The following is a 24,607-nucleotide window of genomic DNA, read 5'->3' on the forward strand; positions in this document are numbered from 1 at the left end:
ATTGATTGACATGAACACACAAAGTTTCTGCAATGATACATGACGTCATTGCCCAATATTGTCAAGTATCAGGTCCTATTCATCATCTTGAAAATATTAGGCTGTACGATCAAAGGGAAAATGTTCTAACAATAGTTAAGGATAAATACTGATTGATTGATTAGTGTTTAACAGCACTTTCAACTCTACTGTTCTGATTTATGGCAGTCAGTCTTTATTGGTGAAAGAAGCTCAGTTCCCCGGGGAGAACCGCTGACCTTCAGTAGGAAAACTGACAATTTCAATAAATTAAATTTGGAGTGTGTACCTGCCTCTTGTGGGATTCAAACTCATAACCTCAGTGTTCACTGAATAGTCAAACAGTAGTTCCAATACTTACACCACTCGACTACCAAGGCCCCCAATAAATACTGATATGAGAGTGACCAGACTACTATAATTGTACCCTATATCCTTTTGATGTCCAAAACTGAGGACTGTATCTAAGGTTCATAATGACAAACATGCCCAAAGGTCTTGCCTACTTTACTGGCTATAACTCATAGGTTAACTTATAAGATATGGTTTATGAACATTGAAAATAGAGGTCAAGGACAATACAAATGCATTTTCTATAATTATCGTACCTTCTGTTTTGTTTCTATCCTGAGCTGAGGGCTGTATGTAGAGATTCATGAATTCATCATGATCATTTCTTACTGTTACTCTAGTTCCTGTTGGTAAAAGTATCTACAAGAAAAAGAGTGAACTCATGGTATAAAAGTTACATCTATAACATATTAGTTAGAAATAAGAATATTTTATAAACAGTTTCCATGAAATACCTCAGATTTATAGAAACTATCAATGATCTTGAAAGTCAATAAAAATGCCAGTAAACTAATATATTAAAGATGTCTTTTGGTTTTATGTGTAACAACCCCAATAAAGGCAACAGATTTATATCTGTAATCAAACCATGAATAAGATCATGCACAAATGGTGGTCATATCATAAAATGTTTTTTTACTGCATCTGAGCCAATTATGTTTTATCAAATAACTTTACACTATACCTTAGCCCCTTACGTTTTATCATGAAAATGTTATATTGACAGCTTATCTAATAATTTTATACTGTACCTTAAACAATATGAAAGATCAGCAAAAAGCAGATTTTGTGAGGAGTAATTATGATTTAATATCTAAATACCTGGAATCTCTCTCCATTTAATTCTTGGAATTCTTTGAACATTGGTGTAAATGAGTTACCACGAGTGAATGCAGTATTGACAATAGGGTAGGCATCGAGTGTTTGACCTGCCAGTGGACATTTGTCTAGTTTGATGACATCATCGCCAGCCCGGCATGCTACTGCACAGATACAGCTTCCTTGGCTACACTGACTAAAGTACGCTCGTACCTTTAGAAAGAAGGACAAACTTTGATTAATCTAGAAAATTTTCTCAAAAACATAATTTCATGTAACAAAATCTTTATGAGAAATTTTTTTTCTTCCAAGAATGCCTTTTTTGATAGTTTCAACTAAATTTTCCTGTAATATTCATCCTATGTATAATATGATAAAGATAAAATCTGAATTGATTGTTAAATCATATCTTAGGATTATTTCTTTTTAAAATTGTATGAAAATATCAGCAATCAATATTGTAAATGAACCACCCCCCCGAAAAAAAACAAAAAAAACAAACCCTAAACATCCAAACAAAATGATCTATCAGACAAAAGAAATGACTTCCCTGTTGCCTTCTTAGAATTTTACACAAAGGGCAGTAACTCTAAAGATAATATTTCAACACCACAAAACTGCACATTTTGCAGAAAATCAAGGAAAGTCGGCTGTAATAACTTGTTTACCTCCACTTGGAAATCTTTATTTCTGTACATAATCATCTCTCCAGTAAACAATGCATCATAGAATCTGACAAGGATAATAAAAACTTCTTTAATTGTTAAGTAAAATAGAAATTAGGAAAAAATTAAAACTAGTCTAATGCTTACAACATGCTCTTTATTTAATACTTAAAGGTTTATTACAATTGTAAATAAAATCTGTTTGTAGAACTTTACATTTGACCTCTACCAAAGATATTAAATAAAGTATGATCAATTTGAAGATCATCGAGGATCTGAAATTCAAAAAGGTTTTGCTTAATACAGCTAAGTTATTCTATTCCTGGTGTACAAAATCCTAAGTATTTCAAACAACTCAGAGTTTTGTAAACAGTCAATTTATAAATATAACAATATCAAGAAAACTATAACAGTCTTATATAATATGTAGGTACTCACGTGCCATCAAAAGTCTTAATGTGTGGATCACCTGTAGCTTGACATTGGGCTGTAGAATATGTATCGTCCAAGGTCACCTACAGGGCAAATATAATAAACAGTTTTTCAAACTCTTTTTATCAACAACAACAAAGAGCTAAAATTATCAGATTGAAGAAATTAATTCAAACTGCAATTAAGTAAAACATTTAAGCAATATGTATAATGAAAGAACAAAGCCTGGAAATATGCACAGTAAATGTTTCAAATCACTTCTCAATGCTATAATATTTGTAAGTTTTCTTAAGCTTACAATGAGTTATATGATTGAACAGACAGAAATCTGTAAACGCAGCTAACCATTCAAGATGGCAGATGTCACCTTCTTGAATGTTGTCAGCTGGAAACTTTTGACATGGAAAATTATGAGATGTTTATCCAGAGTTTATTATTTTCACAAATCCTACCAAAACTTCTGTTGGTTATCTTCAAGTGGCAGTCAAAGGTGGTTGGTAGTTTAAGTTTTTCATCTCTTTGAAATTTGTATTTACTGCTGAACTTATTATGCATTAAATACATTTGAGTCACAACTTGATGTTCAATATCAATAAACAATCATAAGATAGTTATAGCGAACCCTATGATAGTTTTCCATAGATTCACCTGCAAGTTACCTGTCGATTTAAACTTTTGGCAGTTCTATTGTCCCATCTAACAAATACAACAGGTATTGTTCTCTGTGTAGTTTATTCACTGGGACCTTTAAATTTCTTCTAGGAGAAATATATCACTCATTGATTAATTTACCTGAACAAAAAATTGAACTGTCAATGATGAAAAAATACTTATACCAATACTAAGAAAGGACTCACAAAACTGCATGTGGTGTTGTATTTATTCAAAACCAAAAACTTGTTTTTAATGTGTTCAATATTAATAATGATTTAAAAATTAAAAGTTGATTTCTGATCAAATATTCAATAAATATTTTTGTTTGTTTGATAAATAAAAATTTGAATATTATTATTTTTAAATTAAGGTCTTCATAAACATAGTCTATAAAGTAACAACAACAAAAAAACATGCAAATTCATTGGAAAATACTAAAAAATGTGTCTAAAATAAACTTTTTATTATTAAATCAGATTTTATATTGAACAGATTGAAAATATATTAATGATATATTGAATAAATACAATATTGCATACAGTTTATGTGAGTTTATAGAAGTATTTCAATAAAATCAAAGAGCAGAATGCTCTGAGGGATACGATTGCCATATAGTTTTCATTGACACATGTATAGCAGTTCTGCCAACTTTTCATTAAGCAAATTCGTGAGATTTGGCCAAAATAGAAAAGATCAAAGAGGAAAAAATTGATCCAAGGATACTGCTGCAAAAAAGCATGAACATGCGTGAGTCTCACACATTTTTGGCAGCCCTGGCCTTGATAGTCCAAATAATTATGACGTCTTGAAAGGCTATTATATTTTTTTTTCTTTGACGCCTTACCTCGACGTCGAAGTAAGGCTTCAAAGAAAAAAAATATAATAGCCTTCCAAGACGTCATAATTATTTGGACTATGGCCTTGAAGGCATAAAACTTTGCTCAGTGCTTGGAGCACAAAAATCATGCTCGAAACAAGAAATCAAGCAATTTCATTGGTTGATTTTCGAGTATGAGTACAAAAAAACTGACTCGAAAGTTTTATGACCGCAAGGCCTGGTACAGCTGGATAGTATTATTTTCAAAACTAATTAGTCACTCAACTTTAAAAATAGCTAATCCCGGATACAAGTGTACGAGCAATGTACTTATTGTGTTTTATTTGTGTGCTATCAATTCCAAGTTTACTTTCCACAGCAGTCACTGAGAGAGAGAGGGAAGGTTTTTCCCTTCATAGTTCGAGATTACTCTGATGTCCGACGGCTGATTTGCCAGACAAGCTGGGACCGTGGGGGACTTTAATGCTAGTATACTTAAATTTCAAACTTAAATAGTCCCAGTCCCATATATCATATCAAGTATTATTGGATGCCGAATTGAATTTTAAATAGGTGCCGATTTGACTAGATGCCGATTTAACCAGGTGCCGATTTGACTTTTTCTATGGGTGCCGATTTGACCAGGTGCCGATTTGACTTGTACCCAGTAATCTCGGGACTATTCACTTCGTATCTTATCAACATTAATTCTAGGAGGAACCCCATTTCCCAGTCCCATATATTTTATCAAATATTATTGGATGCCGAATTGACTTTTAAATAGGTGCCGATTTGACTAGATGCCGATTTAACGAAGTGCCGATTTGACTTTTTCTATGGGTGCCGATTTGACCAGGTGCCGATTTGACTTGTACCCAGTAATCTCGGACTATTCACTTCGTATCTTATCACCATTAATTCTAGGAGGAACCCCATTTCTAACTCTTTAATTATTAATTTCCTTTGGGTCAGTGGGCATGAATCCTTCCGTACACACTCCTCTGTTTAAATTGAGATCGTTCTTAATATAATATGACGTTTATCGACATCTAACGAGTTAATTTTTTCTTGACGATTTTGACGGGAAATACTTCTGAAAGAGAGACAACTCGAAACGATAATATGGAAGACTCCATTTCGGTTAAAGGGGTGTTATAGGTAAAACTTCATTGATTTTAATTTAAATGATGCATATGATTTTAAATTATGCAACAACAATATTAAACCCTCAATAGCAGGCAGACATAGAAAGAATCCAATGTGTTTCAAATTAATTAATAAGCGGGGAATCCAGAACAACCACTCAATCTGATACTCCTTGAAATCAAGAAAACTATACTCATGCGCATTAATACATAAACAAACCCGCGACTTGCGATTTGGAACAAGAACGTTTATTTAATTTATGATATGATAAATGAGTCTCAATTTCTTTATGAGAGTACAGTATCAGTTTCATAACGGTAAAATATAGAAAACTCCACTTCAGTTCTTATATGACAGAAATAGAATTATCGGAATTAAAAGAACTCTCGCATTTATCAAAACTGGGGAATTCCCTCTGACGTGTTTCTAAATTTATAAAAACACTAAATATAAATACTGCTTAATTCTGATTTTCCGTGTTGTTAAAAACACGCATGTAAGTCAAGGGTAAAATCAAACATGAAGATTATGAGAAGAACATTACAGTAAAGTTGTTTATGTTCAATCCTTTTGCTTGTTATTACCTTTTAAAGCAAGACAATCATAAGAATCTGAGATGTTGCTGAATGTTTAGAATAAAACGGTTGACGTGAGGGAATGAGTCCTGAGTCAACGGTAAAAGTCTACAGATTGCTTAAAAGCAATCGTATCCCAAAAACAGATAATTTTTTGGTCAGGTAAATTAATCAATGAGTGATATATTTCTCCTAGAAGAAATTTAAAGGTCCTGGTGAATGAACTATACAGAGAACAATACCTGTTGTATTTGTTAGATGGGACAATAGAACTTACAAAAGTTTAAATCGACAGGTAACTTGCAGGTGAATCTATGGAAAACTATCATAGGGTTCGCTATAATATTTGACAAGTTGAACCAAAATTAGCTTTTGAAATACTTGAATGTAGGAAATTTCATCTTTCCCAAATCATGAACTGTTTTTGCTAATGTTGTCTATAGGTACTTACATTAACTGTTTTAATTATCTTCTCCACTGGACTGTCACTAGATGGCGTATCAATCTGTACAATCTTCACTTGTCTTGTTAATGGAACTTTGAAGTTCTTTCTATCAATTCTTGCTTTAAGTTTTAGAGAATACGTTTTGGTACTGCCAATGAATTTGACACCAGGGGTTGCCGTGGTTGGGTCTGTGGAATCAGATTCTACAGCAATGGCATCAATGTCATTACCATCAAAACATTTCTTCTTGGCGACTGGAACAACTGTACGTGCTACAATCTCTATGTCACATGATTTACCATAGGTAAGCGTACAGTACAGATCATAGTTTTGTGAAATAGTGATAGGGAAAGATGTAGATGGTTCACCTTCAACCAAGGTTATCTGGTCAGGAATATCAACCTACAAACAATTCATCAATTACTGCTTACATACATACTCTATTGACAACACATACAAAGTAAATTCACAAAAATACTAAACTCGTAGGAAAATTAAAAACAGAAAGTCCCTAATCAAATGGCAAAATTAACAAATGTGTGCAAAAATATTTTCATCGTACAACATGGAATGGCTAGTAAGAATTAAAAGTTGTAACATGAAAAATATTTTGTTTTTCTTAATAACTTAAGATGAACAAGTCAAGGTTAAAAAAGAAACCAATGTAATGGACTCTAGATAAAGGATTAACACAGGGGTTGGTTTAACAGATAGTTTAAATGTAATGGACTCTAGATAAAGGATTAACACAGGAGTTGGTTTAACAGATAGTTTAAATGTAATGGACTCTAGATAAAAGATTAACACAGGGGTTGGTTTAACAGATAGTTTAAATGTAATGTGTTTTGCATACAAAATAAAATTTATATAAAATACATCAGAAATTCTATGGTATGGAAAGCCTTTGTGTGACTGTTTTATTTATACACATAACTTACTGTTTGTTGGAATGGAGTAACTACAGTGGAGTTTAACTCAGGACTCACACCATCACCACATCTATTAGGGTTACTCACTGTAACTCCACAAGATACCTAAATAGAGTAATAATGTTTCTACAGTAAATTCAAAACCTAAATGGAGTAATAATGTTTCTAAATTCAATGTATATTTCCATGATTATCACATACTTTCACAAGGACTCCAATATTGATGATGTTTTCTCAAGTAAAAACAGCCAGAACATTACTGACAAAATCATTCTTTCATTATCAAGTTTTTAAATTAAAACATGTGAACGAAAAAGTCAAGTTTACAAAACAACAATCATCCATAGACTTACCCCATCATTAAGAGCAGAGGCCCGTTGACTGGTATCCATATCATCTTTAGAATTTAACATAACAACATTACCAGTCGTCACAGTGGATTCTTTGAGGAGTGATGTTCCCACATACCACATGACTTTATGAATGGCTCCAGCTTCTGTTGATGTTACAACTTGACATGTGTAAGTCACAGCTGATTTGTCATTGCTAATTGTATTTGACAGGCTTGGATTACTATTTATAACAGGATAACTGTTGTTTGCTCCTAAAATATATATAAACATTTTAATCAATTTCAATATACTTGACCTTGCTTTCATAATAGATTTGGAGTAGGATTATGGTTCTCCCACTTAAATTCAACCAATAAATATTGGGTTAGGAGTTTTGAAAACACATTGTGTACTCAGAGTAAAGCTTCATGACTGTTTGACCAGATTTGCTCTGTCAGATGGCTGTTTTCTTCGTAAACAGGTAAACTATAAGTCAGGATTTTGGAAGCCAATATTTTGAAATACAAAGATTTTGCATATCCCAATGGATCGCTATAAGATGCTTCAGAGATTTGGAACATATCATTATGTACATTTTTTGTACTCCGTATAAGAAAGTGTCAGCAACCTATTCTAAATCTTTTCTTTATCTTCTGAACCTTTTATACATATGACACATAAAATACATGGTTTATTTTTATTATATAAACTACAATTATATGTAAATCTCATCCATTAGGAAAATAATGTAAAGGACATGCATCACATACTCAAAAAAAATATTGAAAAAGTTCATGCAAACAAATTCATGATCCATTGATATTTATCCCATTTATTTAAACTATCTAAAACACTTACAAAAGTGGGAAAAACATTATGCTTATGGAAATATTTGTCGTCAAAAACCTTATGTAACACCTGTAGCAACCACAAATAATTGTAAGGCTGTAAAGAAATGGAAATTAAAGTGATTGTTGAATTACTTGTTTCATTGAACTTTGAGTTATATACTAACCTATACATCCCTGTGTCGTCTGCTCGGTTGTCATGACTGGTGTTGTCGTTTGTTGTGTTGTCTGGACTGTTGTCTCTACAACGGTGGTAGTTGGACTATCTGTCGTCAGTGATTCTGTAGTATCAACAACTAAACAAATAAATAAAAAACAATGTAGTTCCAGTTTCTATATCATGTATGAATAGTTTTAATATCTATGAAATTTGAAACTTAAATGCTTAATCTTAAAAAAAAAACCAAGACAAAAGTGTTTTTTTTTTTCATTATAAATACAATACAATCTTCTCAAAGGAAAGTTTTTCAAAAAAATAATTGTTCAAACATTCAATAAATCTATTGTTATAGGTATTTTACTTCTTTCTACATTTTTTCCAATATCATTTGAAATTACAGAATCATTATAATTATGTTTTGAAGTTTGTTTAAGAAAATATAATAAAATCGAAAAAGGAATAAATAAACCAATATATTAAATTAAAAAAAATTGCACTTATTAATACTTTGAAGTGAAAAAGTAAATACGGTATATATTTATACATATATTTAGAAATGAAATACATCATTAAAAAAAGGTAAAAATATGGGCAGAATGGTAGCTGTTGTAATATGTTCAAGGCAGGATTGATGTCTACAAATAAAAGAAAATTGTCTAGATATGACATGATGAAATAGTTTGCCTAAAACAAAAGGGATTACTGCTTTGGATTCCAATGAAAAACTAGCAAATAATAAATCTTTCAAAAGCATGGCACTGCTACTGCTGTTGTTGAGTGTGTCGGTCAGAGGTATTGACTGATGAAACAAGCATTTCAGAAGATAGCCTAACTCTGTTTTGCAGAATACCTTTTCATCTACTGAAAACTGAAAAGGGATAAATTTCACTAATTTCGTGAATAATATAAAACTCACAAACTTTCCCTAGCATGTGATTGATCTTGAAGACAAAAAAATGAAAAATAAAACCTTGGAAACTATTTTTTATCTAAAATTTAAACCCATAGAAATAAACCACTTTACAAAACTGTATAAATTAAAAATCTAAAACTGACCATGGATAAAAAAATTATCACTATACTTGATCTGAGAAATTAACCACACCTTGGTTTTACCGAAATGGACATCAGTTTAACATTATGGATTACCATTAAAACTGTTCACATTTTTGTATAAGCCAAAAACACAATATGTTTTACTCATAGAGGACTTTTAGCTTTATTATGAGAATTCTAATGAATCTTCTAGAATGAAAAATGCAAAAGTGGGGAAACATGGAAAAAGCAGAAAAGGTATAGCAAATACAAACGTGAATGGAATGTGCAAAATTGATGGAAAATAAAGGAACAAACAAACAAACATCTACAAGTATTAGTATGTGTTTCTTCAGTGCATACAAGGGATTGATTGGTGCTTCACATACCAGTGGTATCAACAGATTTAGTTGTAGTTTCCTGAACGCTTGATTCTGTAGAGGTCATTACTTGAGAGGTTGTTGCCACTGGAGAAGTAATTTCAGTCTGCTCAATATTTTGAGTAGTTGACTCAACCCGTATAGAAGAGGACTCAACAGAGCTTGTTTCTTGTGTTTGAGTGTCTTCTTGTGTGGTTGTTTGTTGTTTTGTTTCAGTGGTTGACTGAACAGTAATTGTGTCTGATGCAGTCATTAACTGACCTGTAGTTGTTATTTCAGTGGGTTGTTCTGTAGTTGTGTCTGCCTGAGTAGTTGCAGCTGTTTGTGTTACTGTAGGTGTGTCAGACATACCAGTGGTGGTACTCTCAGTCATTGATGTGGCTGTATCCTCAGCTGTTGTGCCTTCTGAAGTGGTACCTGCCTCTGTTGTTGTGGCTGTGCCATCAGTTGGTGTTGAGGCTTCAGTTGTTGTGGCTGTGCCATCAGTTGGTGTTGAAGCTTCAGTTGTTGTGGCAGTTCCATCAGTTGGTGTGGATGCCTCAGTTGTTGTGGCTGTTCCATCTGTTAGGGTTTCTCCCTCTGTAGTGGTTCCTGCTTCTGTTGTGGTACCCATTGCTGTAGTTGTTTCTCTATCAGTTGATGTACCCATCTCAGTTGTGGTTCCTGATTCTGTTGTAGTACCTACATCTGTTGTTGTTCCTTGGTCTGTTGTGGTTTCTACATGGAAATGACAAAAGCATAGCGACACAAAATTATTAAGTTATTAAGTCTAGCAAACAATAGCACTAATTATCATGTTAACACACTGTTAATCATTTCACTGCAAAGATAATATCAAGTTTAAAATCATGCTAAGTTAACCTGAAGAGAAATTATTGTTTAAATTGAAGAAGGACAAAAGATTTTTTTCTATCAAATTCTGAAACACTTCTTCTAAAAAAGGAAAGAAATATGCGCACTGTTCTTATTTCAAACATTTTCAACAGTATTCCAACTTATGCATGCAATCTATTTTCACAACTTTTGGATGCAGAACATATGTAAATTGTCTTGGATATGTTGAACTTGGACCTTCATTTAAATGAATATGTCAAGACAATAAGAAAATCATTAAAATAAAATGCCACTGTTCAAATATAAATTGTATTTCCCTATCAATTAATTAATATTTCATGTGCTCCCAGATTCTGTGTTGATTGTTTATCAATGTCACTATCTGGTAAGCATTGGCAAATTTTTTGAAATTTGTTTTCTTTCTTTGTGATCAACAATCACTAAATAAAATATTATTTGTGGATAAAACATTATACTCATAATAAATGTTTATAAAGTATGCTTAGTAAATATGCATACATGCATGGGTGCAATAATGTCACTAACACTAAAAATAAGATTTTTAGCCTATAATAAATTACAAAAGGGAATGAGACTAAAGGGGTTCAAATATTCTGGTTTGGGAAAGCCTTCCAGCAAAAGTAGTCATTCTATAGCAAAAACATTGGAACAAATTAGCAAATCTATAGAAAAGGTTTATAGATATAAGATGTGGTATGAGTGCCAATGAGACAATTCTCGATCCTAGTCACAACTTGTATATGTAAATCCTTATAGGTCATATCCACATGAGATTTAAACTGTTTGTCATACCTCAACTTATGAATCAATTGTTTACGACATCAGTAACGGAAATAAAAGTCAAAAAGACCAAAAGCATTGTCAAAGGGAAATTACAATCAAAGTGCATGTTAGCACAGAAGGGTAAAAATTGCATTTATTTATCAGTGGAAAGTAAAATTAAATATTGCATTGTCAATACAGCATTGGTTGTAGTTATTAAACTATAATTCTGGACAAGGGGAGATAACTTCAAATCTTAAAGATGACTTTAACATTGACATAATTTATATTTTTAGAACAGATATTAGATTCCTGCACCATGCAAAAGTGATGTTATTTTCTTGACAACTGTAACATCCTTTTGTGACTGGAATATCTGAGCATATTATACATTGATAAATTTTTGAAAAGGTTCATGGATAGAATGTATAGAACGTAAAGATCAATGCACTATATTTTGTGCATCAAAAAGGTAGTGATAAGCCTTGGAAGATTTAGATATCAAATCAGTAACATAGGGTTATGATTGCATTTCATGCAATCTTTACCGCAAAACTAAGGAACATTATGGTCACTCATCACATATAACCTTCAACAAAATGAGATTCATTTTATCAATGTACCGTAATACAAGCATTCTAAAAATAAAAAAATATGGTATTATTGCCACTGAGACAACTCAACACTATAAACCAAATGACATTAAAATGGTATTAAATGACGTTAATAATTATAGGTCACTGTACAGCCTTCAACAATGAGCAAAATCCATATGCTACATGTTTTGAAAATTTACCAATTTGGTCAGTCTTTAAAAACTATCATCATGTTTACATAATTTCTTGTTCAATTGAATTTTCAAACATTTTAGATAGATTGAAGGCTCTGAATGGAAACTGTCGAAGCAGTTTAAAACACAAAAAAACATATTTTCAAAAAACATTCATGACAACCCCAAAAAGACTTTATCAATCTGCAAGCAAGAGTTCAAAAATCAATGCTTAATCAAAAATTCCTTCACAACAAAAAAAAAAATGTTTTTCAAACAATTGAACATATGTATGGTTAGTATGATTATTTGTTGTAAGTAGATCATTGAAGCGGAATTAAAGGCATATCAAGCATATAACATCAAAAGGAAGAAGAGGAAAGTGATGTGAAAGGATGCTACATAGTGCAAAGCAATTCTGTGTGGGATCCAAACTGTCTGCTGCAAGTGTTGTCACTCACCATTACTCAAAGAGAACTCTAAAGTTGTTCCAGTAAACACTGTTCCCATTGATTCAGTAGTTCTACTTGTACCTTTATCATTTGCTCCTGTTGTCATGGTAACAGATGTGCCACTGGTTCCAGATTCAGTTGTTACTTCTGTAACAGTAACAGTAGTTCCACTGGTTTCCTGTTCAGTTGTTCCTGTTGTCATGGTAACAGATGTGCCACTGGTTTCCTGTTCAGTTGTTCCATCAGTAGCAGTTACAGTAGTTCCACTGGTTTCTTGTTCAATTGTTCCTTCTGTAACGGTAACAGTAGTTCCACTGGTTTCTTGTTCAATTGTTCCTTCTGTAACGGTAACAGTAGTTTCACTGGTTTCCTGTTCAGTTGTTCCTTCTGTAGCAGTTACAGTAGTTCCACTGGTTTCTTGTTCAATTTTTCCTTCAGTCATGGTAACAGTTGTTCCACTGGTTTCCTGTTCAGTTGTTCCTTCTGTTACGGTAACTGTTGTTCCACTGGTTTCCTGTTCAGTTGTTCCTTCTGTAACAGTTACAGTAGTTCCACTGGTTTCTTGTTCAGTTGTTCCTTCAGTCAAGGTAACAGTAGTTCCACTGGTTTCCTGCTCAGTTGTTCCTTCTGTTATGGTAACAATTGTTCCACTAGTTTCTTGTTCAGTTGTACCTTCTGTAACGGTAACAGTTGTTCCACTGGTTTCCTGTTCAGTTGTTCCTTCTGTCATGGTAACAGTTGTTCCACTGGTTTCCTGTTCAGTTGTTCCTTTTGTCATGGCAACGGTTGTTCCACTTGTTTCCTGTTCAGTTGTTCCTTCAGTCAAGGTAACGGTAGTTCCACTGGTTTCCTGCTCAGTTGTTCCTTCTGTTATGGTAACAATTGTTCCACTAGTTTCTTGTTCAGTTGTACCTTCTGTAACAGTAACAGTTGTTCCACTTGTTTCCTGTTCAGTTGTTCCTTCAGTCAAGGTAACAGTAGTTCCACTGGTTTCCTGCTCAGTTGTTCCTTCTGTTATGGTAACAATTGTTCCACTAGTTTCTTGTTCAGTTGTACCTTCTGTAACGGTAACAGTAGTTCCACTGGTTTCCTGCTCAGTTGTTCCCTCTGTCATGGAAACAGTTGTTCCACTGGTTTCCTGTTTAGTGGTTCCTGTAGTCATGGTTACAGAATCTGTTGTTCCTTCTGTCATAGTTGCTGTTGTTCCAGTTGTATGTGTTCCAGTTATTGATGTTAATGTGCCAGTTGCCATGGATAGTGTAGAATCTGTTGTACCAACTGAACCTGTAGATAAGGTCCCAGTTGATGTGTGTGCTGTTTCTAATTCAAAAGATGTGAAAAGTCAGAAATTTGGTGTTTCATGCACAAAAAGTAGCTGAATATAGATTTTCAACAGAAAGGGGATTTTAAATATCAATTATAAATTAAAAGTGAAGTTCTGTAAAAAATAAAGACATTTTGTTTTGTCTAATTGATAGTTGCAATATTTATATATATACAATGGAAGGGGATAACATGCTTTCCCAGATGCCTAGATGGTTACATGTTAATAAAAGCAAAATCTGTTTGTAAACATTTTCTATGAAACATGTGGAATAAAATAAATTTTTACTAAGTACTTTTAAAAACATTTCTCTAATTCTTACACAATTCATTCTTTTTCAGACCTGTTGATTATTTTTAATTTATCAACATGTGGTTCAATTAAATTATGACATCAAATGTTCATGCTTTCCTCTGAACTTCCTATTATAATGTCAAGAAAAAGGGCAATCATGCCTGATGACGTCACATAGAAAAAAACACCTTTTTGCAGATCATTTGAAAAGAAAGATTGAGTCTGTCTGCATATTGTTAAAAATCATTAGAGAAACAGATTCTATCACCAAATCTTGTGCAATACAGTATTTAACCATTTTTGACAGTTTAAATTTTAAATATTTAAAATGCTCGTCAAGCTTTGCTTTTTAACTGTCTCAAATGGATAAATATTGTATCACACTCGATTCAGTGATAGAATCTACATGTATATGGAATTGCAAGCACAATTTAATTTTAAAGGATTTGATAAATATCTTTAAAATATCATCATTTTTCATAACTATTACTACTCAAAAATAGGAGAACTGACTTGCCTTTTATATAACTACATATATACTGTAACAACAGCCTAGTATAAATTTGTTAAATAAGTTTGATATCTTTAACATATAGTTCTATTACAATGTATCTATTAATTATTTTTTTTTTAAAGATACAAAAAGATTTTAAAAAAATTCTGCAATAGAAAAATTTAAGCTCCTAGAAAATAAAGGAAAAAAACAATCATAAAAGTACATGGATCCAAGTAATAAAACATGCAGCTGTGTATCAAAATGACAAAACATGCAACTGTGTAACGAAGTGACAAAACATGCAACTGTTTTCTAATGTGAAAAAAACATGCCAGTAATCTGCTTTACTGTGCTTCAATCATAATTTGATAAAGAAGTGAACAAGGGATATTGAATTCTCTTTTACACATCAATTTCTCTCAAAAACATCTTTCCCTCTATTCTAGGGTCTTGCTTTCCCAGTTCTCTGTCTTTTGACAGAGGAAAATCTTTGTTAAAAATTAGCACTGACTAGATTTGATGTAAAAAAATGTAAATAATGCTAAGAGATTTAAAAAAAAAAATATAAAAAATATAAAATATAAATCTTAATTAATGAGAAGTTTCTATTCATTTAACTTTAGCAATAAAGTCCAGATTTTTTTAATGTTAAAAGAGGCACTAAAGTTAGATCTACTTAGCAGATTAAATCTGTTTATTACTTCCACATTTATGCAAATTACTAAAACAAAATGTGAATTCTTACCTGTTGCGTTAGTGACCATTTCAGTTGTTGTCGCATTGGTAAACATTTCTGTTGTCATGACATCTGTCGTGGTCTCATCACCTTCCACTGTTGCTATGGTTTCCCTTGCGGCTTCTGTGATTTTCAATTCTCCTATTTCAATTTGTGCAAATATAGTAATGTCTATAGACACCCCAATGTAAGTAGCTGTATACATAGATACTGTAACTTCTCTGGTGATGAATGTTTTGGTTTCAGCTACCATTGTTCCATCAAAGAACAGAGCTAACCCAGTCTGAATACTCCAAGAGAACTCTATATTGACTACTACATTCATATTTATCTTGGTCTTCACTGTCCATTCCATTGTTTTAGTACTAACGGTCAGATATAACTCACTACGCTTGTAGTACATGGCCACACCATAGCCGTCAGGTTGGTCACCACCAGAGGTAAAAATGTACATGTTCTCCACAAACTGAATTATCTTTAGGTTGAACTGGATGGTCATTCCAAAGCCACATAATAAAGGATTACCTAAACAGCTGTTAGATTTATCGCCAAGGTCAAGATATTGTGATATACCATCTAATGGACAATACATAATGCTGTCTATATCTGTTAAAGTTGGAAGTATTGTTCCATGTACAGTTATGTCCAGATTAGGTGTTTTCAAAATCGTTCCAGTTATTTCAATGAAGGTCAGTTCTAGGACTGTGATGTCAATTTCTGAAACAAAAAATATTTGATGCCATAAATGCTTAAATTAGTATATACAGGAATTGTTGCAAGTTCAAAGAGATAAACACTTACTCTCATCTCTTACTAAATTCCTTTTAATTAACTTAAGCTTAAATTGCAGAATATCTCCCCTTGACACAGGATCTGGCCATCAAAACCATTTTTAGGTTTTAAAAATCTCTGTAAATATCTAATATATATGTGAAAAAAATATAAAAAAAAAACTATATTATGAAATTCAACGTTTTTTTTACATTTCTATTATTTATTTCCAACATATCCTGATAGATGTATCCAGCTGCCCAAATTATTGCTAATATTAAAATAAAAATTGTGCAGCAAAAAACAAATAATTTATACTTACGAGTAATTATTGTCCAGGTGGAGGTATCTGTATTAGGAATACATCCTAGACCTGCATTACCAACATCAAAGAATCCTTTACCATAACAATTATCACCGATTAAACATACATCAGCCTGAAAGAAAAAGTTATAGATCTCTTAAAACATGTTTAGACCGCTGCAATGTTGAGCGTGTCCCAAGTCGGGAGCCTCTGGCTTTTGATAGTCTTGTATGATTTTTACTTTTAGTTCATTTATATATTTTGGAATTTAGTATGACATCCATTATCACTGAACTAGTACACATTTTTGTTTAGGGGACAACTGGAGCACGCCTCAGGATGCGGGATTTTCTCACTGTGTTGAGAACCCATTGGTTTTTGTTCTTTGGTCAGGTTGTTGTCTCTTTGAAACAATCCTTATTTCCATTCTCAATTTTATAAATGATCAAATTTGTCCTACCATAACAATTATTGAAAAAAATGTGCATCCCGATAATAAAACTATGTCTTTCTTAACATAACAATATCTGTGGACTCATTCAACTATGTGGCTAACATTTTAATACTGAAGAAAAAAAATGATTTTAGAATGATATAATATTTCTGATACAAATCATTTTCTTATCAATGGAATCTGAACACAAGATATATGTTTGGGAATATACTTTGAAATAAAAAAGATTGACATGGTTTGGCATTACCATCAGATGTTGGGTGCAATATACATTTATGACTTATTGTTTGAAATGTACAATGAAATGACAGAGGGTATCTAGCATACCCCTGTAATCCTTTGCAAATGGGAGTGGGGGGTGTTATAATAACTAATAATTATGTTTACCTTGACAGTACATCCCGCAGTTGTACAATCATAACAGAATGGGTCATAGGTCACATAGGTCAGACTGTCTACTGATCTGATATTATTGTTAATAATTGTAATCTTGAAAATATCTGGGTCGGGTAAATCACATGTGACTGCTTCCTGGCTGATGAATGTAGCATTGATCAGTATCTCATTGCCAATGTCAACAAATACAGCTAATTTCTGTAATACAAATAATAAGATCTCAAGAAATGAAGGTATTTTTGAACTACTAATCAGATTCAAGACCACATACATTGTATTTTATGGTTAAATCCTAAGATAGCAGCGTAATATATAGCATATTAAACCATTTCCATTTTACCAAATCTTCATAGAAGTTTTGAAGATTTAAAGTTTTTAAAATTTTATTACAAAATACAAAAAAAAACTAAAACAACAATTTATCAAATATAGATCAAGGTTGCAATAAAATTTCAATCAAACATTTTAAAATTATCAATCTAGTAATTTGGCAATAAATACAGTTATGTTTAAAATTTAAAATTTGATATCTTTGTTGATAGACAAACACTGACCTGTTGTCTTATAATAGCACATTGTATAACTGATGTTTCTAAGAAGCCATCACCAATCAACGTTATCTCTGTACATAGATTACTGTATTTATCACAGAATTCTTGTTCTAAAGGTTCCAGGACGATTACTGCAGTGGTGTCCACACTACAATCTTCACCAGCAAAGTTACCAGTACAGACACACACACCTGTAAAATAAAGGTACCAGTGCAATTACACACACTTGTACACTCATCATCAAACTGATGTGTGGAGATACATAAACCAGTAAACAAAGTTATCCAAATCCTGCATGTAATGTGTAAAGATCATTATATAAATATTTTGCTATCAACCAAATCAGATCAATAACTAAGAATCATTAATAAAACACTTTAAAAAATACAAAAAAAACCTTGCTGAAAACTTTGTCATTAATTATATCAATATGATAATATTGAGTTGATGCCATCTATTTCTTGGTATTTTCTGAAAGATTGAGACATTTCTCTATTTACAGCACTGGTAAGGTAAAATAATTGTTTATCTTGAAGCTTAACAACCATGGTTATTTACAGCTCACAAGACAAACATGTGTTTTTTTGTATGGAGTCACAAAGTGATCCACAGATATTGAAATGGTCGTTTTCAGTATATTTGTTTCACCTTTATCTCAAGCAAATTTCAGGTTAAGTAAGTTATCACCCCTTTTTTCCTCTTAGTGCAGACAAATTGGTAAAGTTAATGTTGTATATATAAATCATTTTTCTACACAGCAAATTTAATCGATAAACTTCACATTTCCAATGAAAGCAAAACCACATTTTTTTGCTTGAAATTTATTCTTACCTTCTACACAGTTTCCGTTCCCACTACACGATCCAGGACATATGTTATCAATGATTGCTGGGTTAGGTATTAAAGATCCCGACACATTCACCCATAGCTCAATGTTAATCTCTATTTCTATCTGACATTTGGTAAGCACAGTATCTAAAGCAGCCAATGACCATTCTATGTTATCAGTAATCTGTAAGCAGAGAACGGAACATATATTATGTCAAAGGAGGAGAAACCATCATTATTATTATTATATTCAAATAACTAATTGGTTAAATGGTACCTATATCAAGTCTGGATCTGTTCCAGGAATATGACACTAGTTTCATGTTTTCCATTAGTTGATAAAGGTCTAACATTTGATTTTGTTAGTTTTAACGGACTTCCTATTTTAATTTACCTTGGAATTTGGTAATTTACTTTTGAAAATGTTATCACATGCTAATAAAATTAAGTCAAATAATATCTTGTATTGTAAATTTAATGTGGTACTCAAATAATTGATTACAAATGTTATGTTTATGATAGTGGTTCACACCATAACACACATATAGAATCTTATATGATGGATTGACTTAGTAGTACCATACCTGTAAATCTATAACACACGAATCCAGAGCTGCCACAAGGTTAATAGCTGCTACACTTTTACATCCAGCGAATGATATATCTGCTTCAATCACAGCTTTACATTCTTGTAATGCCGTTATTTCTGTACGACCAGTAGGTGTAGGCCATGTCCTTACTGTTGGTATGTATGTAATGTTAGCCTCAAACACTTCTATTTGTGTTGCTATGCAACCAGATGGTGGAGATATAGCCTTGGATACCAAATATTCTGTCACATCTGTGAAACATAAAAAAAGTATGTATAAATAGAATGTAAGGCAATAAGATGGGATTCATTTACTTGGGGGATTTTTCAGGTACAAAAATAGATGTTTTAGAATATAGAATTATCTATGTTCTTTGGGGTTTGACACAATTTTTGATAAATTCATTAAATTTATAAAGGTGTTTTGTAAAATCATATCCGCATATTACATATAAATGGTAGCATATATAACTGTGAATTAAGAATTTTAAGAATGGACATAATTTTGAGCTTAATTATTGAAATCTGTTATTCCTTATTTGTCTCACACTAGAAGTTATCACGAGAGTAGCAATTATCATAAGCTGTGAGCTGTACTTATATTATTTTATTAGACAGATCTGGTGCTAATCTAAATTATTACATTGGTTGCAATGAATTTCATTGATTTCCTAGTTAAATAAAAACCGATAATTTCACATGTGAAACAAACGTGGTTATTTCACCCTCTGACGTCATACAACAATAGGCGTTGTCAAGACGTTGACAACAACGGATCAAAACAAATTGTAAGTGCCTACAAAAAAGATATAGAATCTTACATATTTTACATTAATTTCTTTAAAAAAAGCCATTTGCAAATGTAATCAAAAGAATAACTAATTAAAGAATTCAAATATCGAAAAATTTCAACTCTCAACTGAACAACACTAATAATTAACTCATGCGCTACGCCCATTGGTGAATTAATGTGTTGTTTGGTCACTCGTTGAATATTTTCCTCTACTTGAATTCTTCTATTAGTTATTCTATAAATAACTATGCTCTGTATCGAAGACCATACCTTGACCTATAATGGTTTACTTTTACAAATTGTGACTTGGATGAATACATTTGTAGTTGTCTCATTGGCACTCCATATCTTCTTACCTTTGGCCTTTTTCCAATATTTTCCTTTCTCTTTTTTGTCCTTTTTATATCGTGCACAGCCAAGATCATCTATATTGCTATAGCATGTTGAGGTTGAGGCACCACAGTTACAGTAAGGTGGAAGGATGGTTTGTTTCTCAATCACTACTTGTGGACAGTACCCAGAGTACATGGAGTCCACACCCAATTCATCAATTCTATTAAAATAATCATAATAATAAAATAAAAATGTTCTTGCTAATATATAGTCTTACTTGTGACATTTTTCTTATTTTCAAGTTTATAATTATTCATAAATCATGTGCATTTGACAAATGAGTGATACCCCTTACTCTTCCAGCTGATAATATTTTTTTTTGTCAAGAGTTACTTATTTTGATCCTTATTTTTATATATATTTTTTTCAATCCTCAAATCATATAAAACTATTTCAACTGATGGCACAATGATATATACAAAAATATTGCCAAACCTCCAACTCGAGGAGAATTCATCCACTTCTCTTGATTTGCCTCCATACAATATGTTATTAGGTTTCATCAAATCATTGGCCTCATCACCATCAAAGAAACCACACAAACCTGTACAATAATAACAGAGATTGACATATTTTTTTAATGTAAAGACTAAATTTCAAAATTGATATTTGAATAACTTTTTAATTGCATATGTTCTGGTTGATTGAAGCATGTTCCTTAATGTTGAAAAAAAACCAGTGGAGTCTGTTAACATTGATCACAGTTCCAGGTACTGCAAAATATTTCATCCTATTTTTTTTGTGTTTTTTTTTTGTTATAAGTGTTTAAAACAGTATATTTCTTGGAAAAAGTGTAAAGATTATACTCTTGTAGATATAAGCATACTCTGCTTAACTGCATAATTTTGTGTGACATATTACCTTCTGTTTTTTCCAGATCTGATGAAGATGCTCTCACATACATGTTTATGAATCGTCCATTCTTATGTGATTCTAATCTGACATATGTACCACTTGGAAACACAACCTAAATGGACAATGCAAAATTTAAAAAAAAATAACCATAAAAAACTAACAACCATTTTATAAGATGTCTGCCAATTTATGAAATTCTATTAACAAAACCTGGTATATATATTTAATGTAACTTGCACCTTTAATCTGATCAACAGTCATATTGAATATTCCTTTTCCAAATATTTTTCAGCACATTTCTAAATCTAAAAGCAAATAGGACCAAGCACCTTCTCTAGGTAACTCTTTAGGTAACAGAAAATCTGGCCATAAACTGTTAACATTTTTTCATTGAAAAGCATAAGTATATTTTTCCATGTAAATGAAAAATATGTGTTTTTGATATACACTATTAAAACAATGTCACTTGCAAAAGATTGCATTACAATTTTAAAAAAAGCAAAAGTTTGATTATTCAGTATTATAAAACTGAAATTCATAATTGTGACTTTACCTTGTAATTCTTTCCACCTTTGTATTTGATTATACTGGTTCCTGGGGTAAGTTCTCCATTTAGATACAGTTTGGGTTTTAGAGGTTTCTTTTTATTCTTCTTAGACTTCTTAGCTCCACATTTATCAAAGACAATAACATCATCCCCAATCCTGATTAATGCACCACAATTACATGAAGCCTGTCTTGGTTCATTACAGGCACGCAGGAGAGCTCTTACCTTTAATAAAATAGAAGATAGATATTGCACAAATAAAATTTGCTATGTTTTAGATAACTGAAGTTTTATACAAAGAACAATACTGTATGATAGATACCAAAGACAGATTAGAAACAGTTACTCCTGTGTTCGGTTTTATTGGAATTTCTGCAACTTAATTTTTCAATCTTTATCGTCTATTGCAGATAGCAATTTCTACAAATCAGTTGTCTTTTATTATTGTTACTGATTTATACTTATATATCTTTTCTTTAAGCTACTACTTTTAAAACTCTTATTACAGCATGTTGTGTTGGTTTACTTAACATAATATTTTTTCATCCTCAACAATGTCCTTTCTTTATGTTACAAGTAAAAGTAATAAAAAATTGGAAAACAACAAGACAAACAGCCATCAGGAGTAACATTGAGTTACAGATTCATGAGAATGTAAAACAAAAGTTCATTTAAGAAAAACAATTATTTAAACATAGCAGTTGTATTATAACATATAGTTTAAACATTAAAGATGCAATATACTATACCTCGTATGGTAATGTTTTGTGTCTGTACATAATGAATTCTCCTTCTAACATATTGTCATAAGTCCTGAATAATAGAAAGTATTATCATATTTCTGTTATATGTAAAGATAGAAAATGATATGGCACAATATAATAACATGCTAGTACAAAAAGTTCTCTAACTCATTCATTCATGCATTCGTTAATTAACTTGTTCTTTCATTATATATACATGTAATTAGTTTGGATTTTTATTTTTTTTTCATTTTGTCATATAATTTTATTCAACCTTGTAAAATTGATCAGAAAGGAAAACAAAATGCTGCATCAAAACGTCCCCTGCTGCCTTGAAATTGTACATAATGATTTAAATCATTTCAACAGTAAATATATAGCAGAATAATTGCCTACATTAAGATTGCAAATATCTTAATATTTAACTAGGAACCTTACTTTCAAAAAGATAAGCATTCTTTCTATAAATTTTTAAAATCAAAGCCTTAAAGGCTGTAAAAGCAATTGCTGCCATGTTAATGTTTGGGGACTTTTATTTTTCATCCACATGTATACAAGAATTAAACCTGACATGAGTGTTGTCTAGTTAAAAGTAAGAAGGTTTTAACTTTATATAAATAAAAGACTTTAGCAGAAAGTCATTTTTAATATGTTTTATATTTCACAAGGAGACAACACGTTTACCAGGCTAAAGTTGGGGTCAAATATACATGTGCTGAAACATATAACTCAAAAAGAAATCATCATGGATTATCCCCTGGTAGTGTTTGTAACTTCCTTGGCAGTAATTTCCTTTATTGATTTAATTTTAACAATTTTCTTTATTAATTTATATTTAACCATTAACACAAATGATTAAGTTAAAACATTTCAACTTTCCAGACGCAAATGTTAAAAAACGGGAAAGAAATAAAATATCTTACAAGACATAAACATGTAAAGAATAAATGTATATTTCAGCTTAATAAAAATATTTTCATAATGTTACTTTGTCATCATTTTTAAAACTAAGTTCCAAACATTATTGCTCAGTTGATATGTGTCCTTCTGATGCGGTACGAGCACAGGCACTTGTTTCTATCCATAGGAAGGTCGATTATCCATATAAATAGTTTTATATGGATAGTCGACCTTCCTATGGATAGAAACAAGTGCATGTGGGTACGAGATAACTACAATTCTCATGCAATCCCGAAAAGGGGGGTCATCACAGACAAACATGACATTAAATCGTTATCACTGAACTAGTATATATATTGTATAGGGGCCAGCTGAAGGACGCCTCCGGGTGCGGGAATTTTTCGCTGCATTGAAGACCTGTTGGTGACCTTAATTCTGCTGTTGTATGTTTTTCTATGGTCGGGTTGTTGTCTCTTTGACAAATTCCCCATTTCCATTCTCAATTTTATTATACGAACAAGAACAAACAGCTCTACATTGCTTTGATATTTATCAATTTTTAGGAAACATTGCGAAAAATGATCTTCAATATTTCGAAAACATGTGAAATAAAATTGCTAACACGGTGGACCGTCGAGTGTCAACAAACGTAGTAGACTTGTTCACTGAAAAGACGAGGATAATGGTTTCATCTGACAAGTCACATTTGTTATGCAAACCCAGTTTTGATCATGATATTTAAAAAGACGTACTGTTTTTCAACCTATGTATTAATAAACTAGAAAATTCCAAATTGTAAATATCTCTTCATCTGGACCGACTTGGCATCTACTACGTTTGGACGGGTCCATTTCATTAGTAAGGTGATCGATAAATATTACGGAGTTTTGACAGAAAAGGAAAACGAACTTATTGTTATGTGTTTTCAACAAGGGTTTCGTTCCGCTAAATTATTTGCGCAAATAAAGTTTGTCTATTTTTAGATTACAGGTAATAATTTGACACTACGCATTAACCTGTGTAGTGATTTTGATTTTACGATAAATGTATGAATGAACGATAATTTTATGAATGAACAAGAGCACCTGACCTCTTAAAGAAACACAAATTAAACATAAAAAACCGTATTTATTAGGAGATAATTCAGTTAAATTTTCAATACTAAATCAACAACTGAAATGAATCCATA

At 31.8% G+C, this 24,607-nt stretch overlaps 1 protein-coding gene across 1 annotated transcript in view; it reads right to left on the minus strand.

Annotated features, from left to right (window-relative positions):
• Positions 1–24,607, minus strand: part of LOC143073574 (uncharacterized) — a 114,860-nt gene that overhangs the window by 17,061 nt on the left and 73,192 nt on the right. Inside the window, exons 97-117 of the mRNA XM_076249212.1 lie at positions 22,525–22,588; positions 21,782–22,000; positions 21,235–21,340; positions 20,809–20,917; positions 20,337–20,533; positions 19,183–19,439; positions 18,602–18,782; positions 17,774–17,961; positions 17,211–17,417; positions 16,388–16,502; positions 15,304–16,011; positions 12,454–13,764; positions 9,616–10,323; positions 8,199–8,327; positions 7,205–7,455; positions 6,861–6,956; positions 5,929–6,324; positions 2,292–2,368; positions 1,857–1,920; positions 1,192–1,401; positions 627–729 (exon numbers count right to left, since the gene is read on the minus strand). Of these exons, the coding sequence (XP_076105327.1) occupies positions 627–729; positions 1,192–1,401; positions 1,857–1,920; positions 2,292–2,368; positions 5,929–6,324; positions 6,861–6,956; positions 7,205–7,455; positions 8,199–8,327; positions 9,616–10,323; positions 12,454–13,764; positions 15,304–16,011; positions 16,388–16,502; positions 17,211–17,417; positions 17,774–17,961; positions 18,602–18,782; positions 19,183–19,439; positions 20,337–20,533; positions 20,809–20,917; positions 21,235–21,340; positions 21,782–22,000; positions 22,525–22,588 (5,696 nt within the window). The remainder of the gene's footprint in view (positions 1–626; positions 730–1,191; positions 1,402–1,856; positions 1,921–2,291; positions 2,369–5,928; positions 6,325–6,860; positions 6,957–7,204; positions 7,456–8,198; positions 8,328–9,615; positions 10,324–12,453; positions 13,765–15,303; positions 16,012–16,387; positions 16,503–17,210; positions 17,418–17,773; positions 17,962–18,601; positions 18,783–19,182; positions 19,440–20,336; positions 20,534–20,808; positions 20,918–21,234; positions 21,341–21,781; positions 22,001–22,524; positions 22,589–24,607) is intronic.

This window comes from Mytilus galloprovincialis, chromosome 4 (assembly GCF_965363235.1).
Source record: "Mytilus galloprovincialis chromosome 4, xbMytGall1.hap1.1, whole genome shotgun sequence".
NCBI classification, from domain to species: Eukaryota; Metazoa; Mollusca; class Bivalvia; order Mytilida; family Mytilidae; genus Mytilus; species Mytilus galloprovincialis.